General features: G+C 51.4%; 1 protein-coding gene across 1 annotated transcript; it reads right to left on the minus strand.

The window, feature by feature from the left end:
- Nucleotides 1-204: 204 nt before the first annotated feature.
- LOC105047509 (BURP domain-containing protein 3) lies at nucleotides 205-1,918 on the minus strand. The gene is made up of 3 exons (XM_010926451.4): nucleotides 1,759-1,918; nucleotides 1,554-1,659; nucleotides 205-1,445 (listed from the first exon to the last, which is right to left on the minus strand). Exons 1-3 carry the CDS (start codon nucleotides 1,792-1,794, stop codon nucleotides 484-486), a joined length of 1,104 nt encoding a protein of 367 aa, XP_010924753.2. The 5' UTR covers nucleotides 1,795-1,918; the 3' UTR covers nucleotides 205-483.
- Between the last annotated feature and the right edge of the window lie 214 nt (nucleotides 1,919-2,132).

Here is a 2,132-nt window from a genome sequence, read left to right on the forward strand (position 1 = left end):
CTAAATCTCTTACAATATTTTTTATATCTATTTTTTTTTCTTGCCGTGATCATATCACCTTCATCAAAGTTCTGCATTCATTTCACCTATGAAAACTGGTATCCATATTCTCGTAACTTCAATCCTATCCGCAAAGAATTAATAAGGATAACTCTTACCTCAACTTTAAGCAACTGCAGAGGCATAAGCACAAAAGTGTAAAGCTTCTCTCTAATGCCCTTATTACTATTATTAATCATCATCACGAAATACATCAAGATCACATGCGCATATATATATATATATATATCATCATAAGTTCCCATAGCGACTAATAGACAGAGCCAGCCATTTCATACAACACACTACCGTGTAACCCACACCACACATGTATAAAAATAAAATCCAACGTGCAGGCTAAAAGATGCCACGTACGGAGCCCTCCATAAACCATGAAGCAGTGGGTGATGAGGAGCTCCATCAACGAGTGAAGCGGCCGCTCCTCTAACTGCTGCGGCTCCACACCACATGATCCTGTGGCAAGAAGTGACAGACGGGCACCGTCCCGGGCTTCACCTTGAGCACCTGGAAGGCCAGGTGCTTGGGGTTCCACGCCTTGGTGTCGGTGTGGCACACCGCCACCGCCTCCACCTTCGTCCAGTCCTTCCCCACCATCTCCACCGTGTATGCCCTCGCCGCCGTCGTCGCATGGCAGTAGAACACGGCATACGGATAGGCCTCCGGGTGGCACGCCACCAGCTCCGTCCCCGCCATCCTCCGCACACCAGATGCCCTTATCGTGTATTGCTGCGCCGGCGTCCCCTCCTTGTCCACCGTGGTCGAAATGGCCTTGACGTCGTGCGTTCCGAGGGTCGACGTGCTGAAGTCCGCCATGGACTCCAGCGAGGTGGCGCAGTACTTCTTCTCGCTGCCCACTGCCGGCTCTTCGCACTCTTTAAGCGTCTTCTTCATCGCCTCGGCTTCGATGGAGTCCGATTCTATCGAGAATTGATGGAGGATCGCCGGGAGCTTGGATGAAGAGAAGGGGATGGAGTCGGCCTCTTGGCGGGGAAGGAAGGTGGCGCCGGAGTTGGTTTGGGTGAAGTGGAGGTTCATCTTGGCGCCGGGGCGGAGGTCCTTCTCCAAGAAGAAAAGGGCGACGTTGGGGTCGTCATGGAGTTGGGTTTCGGTGGCGGCATATATGTAAGAGAAGGGCGAGTTTCCAGGCCTCACGTTGACCACCACCGGCTTCTTCTTCGGGTAACCAGTGTTTACGCTGACTCCACCGTTTCCCACACTGACATTGGTGCCACCGGGCTTTCCATTTGCGGGGCTGACATGAACGCCAACGCCGCCCCGGCCAACGCCGACGGTGGTGCCGCCGGGCTTTCCCTTCCCTGCGTTCACATACACACCTCCCTTCCCTACGCTGACAGATGTTCCCGCTTTCTCGTCAGCAAACGCATCTATAATTTCAAGAGGATAACAGTTAGTATCACATCAAAAAAAAAAAAAAAAGAAACAGCTCTGGCTGTGTGTGAGTGAGAGAGGGGGAGAGAGAGAGAGAGAGAGACCAGGGCTCAGGATGTTGCTGATGGCTTTTGGCATGGGGGTGTTGGGGAGAACTGAGTGCCAGTAGAGCTGGGGAGATAGGGCTGCATGGCCCACTGCTGCTGCTAGCTGGAAAAGAATAAGGTTTCTCCGTGAGAAGGATATATAGATGAATTTAACAAGGCAGCTAAAGAAAGAGATTGGAGGAGAGGATTTGGTTTAGCTTACCAAGAGGAAAGAAAGGAGAAGTAGGGAGCGATCCATGCGGATGATAGATAGGCCACAGAGGAAACAATGGAGAAAAAAGACAGTATTACTCCACAAGAGCAAGGAGTGGAAGAAAAGAAAAGTAAGTGTGGATATTTATAGAAGGAAGGTGGCCAGGGCCAGATATGGAGAAATACTCTGAGCTCGTACTGTGGACTGAGAGGGTGACTCATGGGCCTGCATTCCACCACCTAGAAGGATGACCAAATTATTAATGGCGACCCAACCGTCCCGGCCCGTCTCACTCCATTGAATGAATGCTGTTGGCAGATGGCATCATGGCACCGGTGTTTGGTGGCAGGAAAGTTTCCCACCAGACGTGTACGGCTCCTTCT

The sequence above is a fragment of the Elaeis guineensis genome, chromosome 6 (genome assembly GCF_000442705.2).
Source record: "Elaeis guineensis isolate ETL-2024a chromosome 6, EG11, whole genome shotgun sequence".
Taxonomy (NCBI): domain Eukaryota; kingdom Viridiplantae; phylum Streptophyta; class Magnoliopsida; order Arecales; family Arecaceae; genus Elaeis; species Elaeis guineensis.

What these genes read in the sequence shown, in the direction of transcription:
- LOC105047509 (XM_010926451.4), bottom strand. Translation starts at nt 1,794, where the DNA reads ATGGATCGCTCCCTACTTCTCCTTTCTTTCCTCTTG. An exon ending in TTCTCCTTTCTTTCCTCTTG is followed by an intron (nt 1,660 to 1,758) that starts GTAAGCTAAACC and finishes ATTCTTTTCCAG; the next exon opens with CTAGCAGCAGCAGTGGGCCA. An exon ending in CAGCAACATCCTGAGCCCTG is followed by an intron (nt 1,446 to 1,553) that starts GTCTCTCTCTCT and finishes TTGAAATTATAG; the next exon opens with ATGCGTTTGCTGACGAGAAA.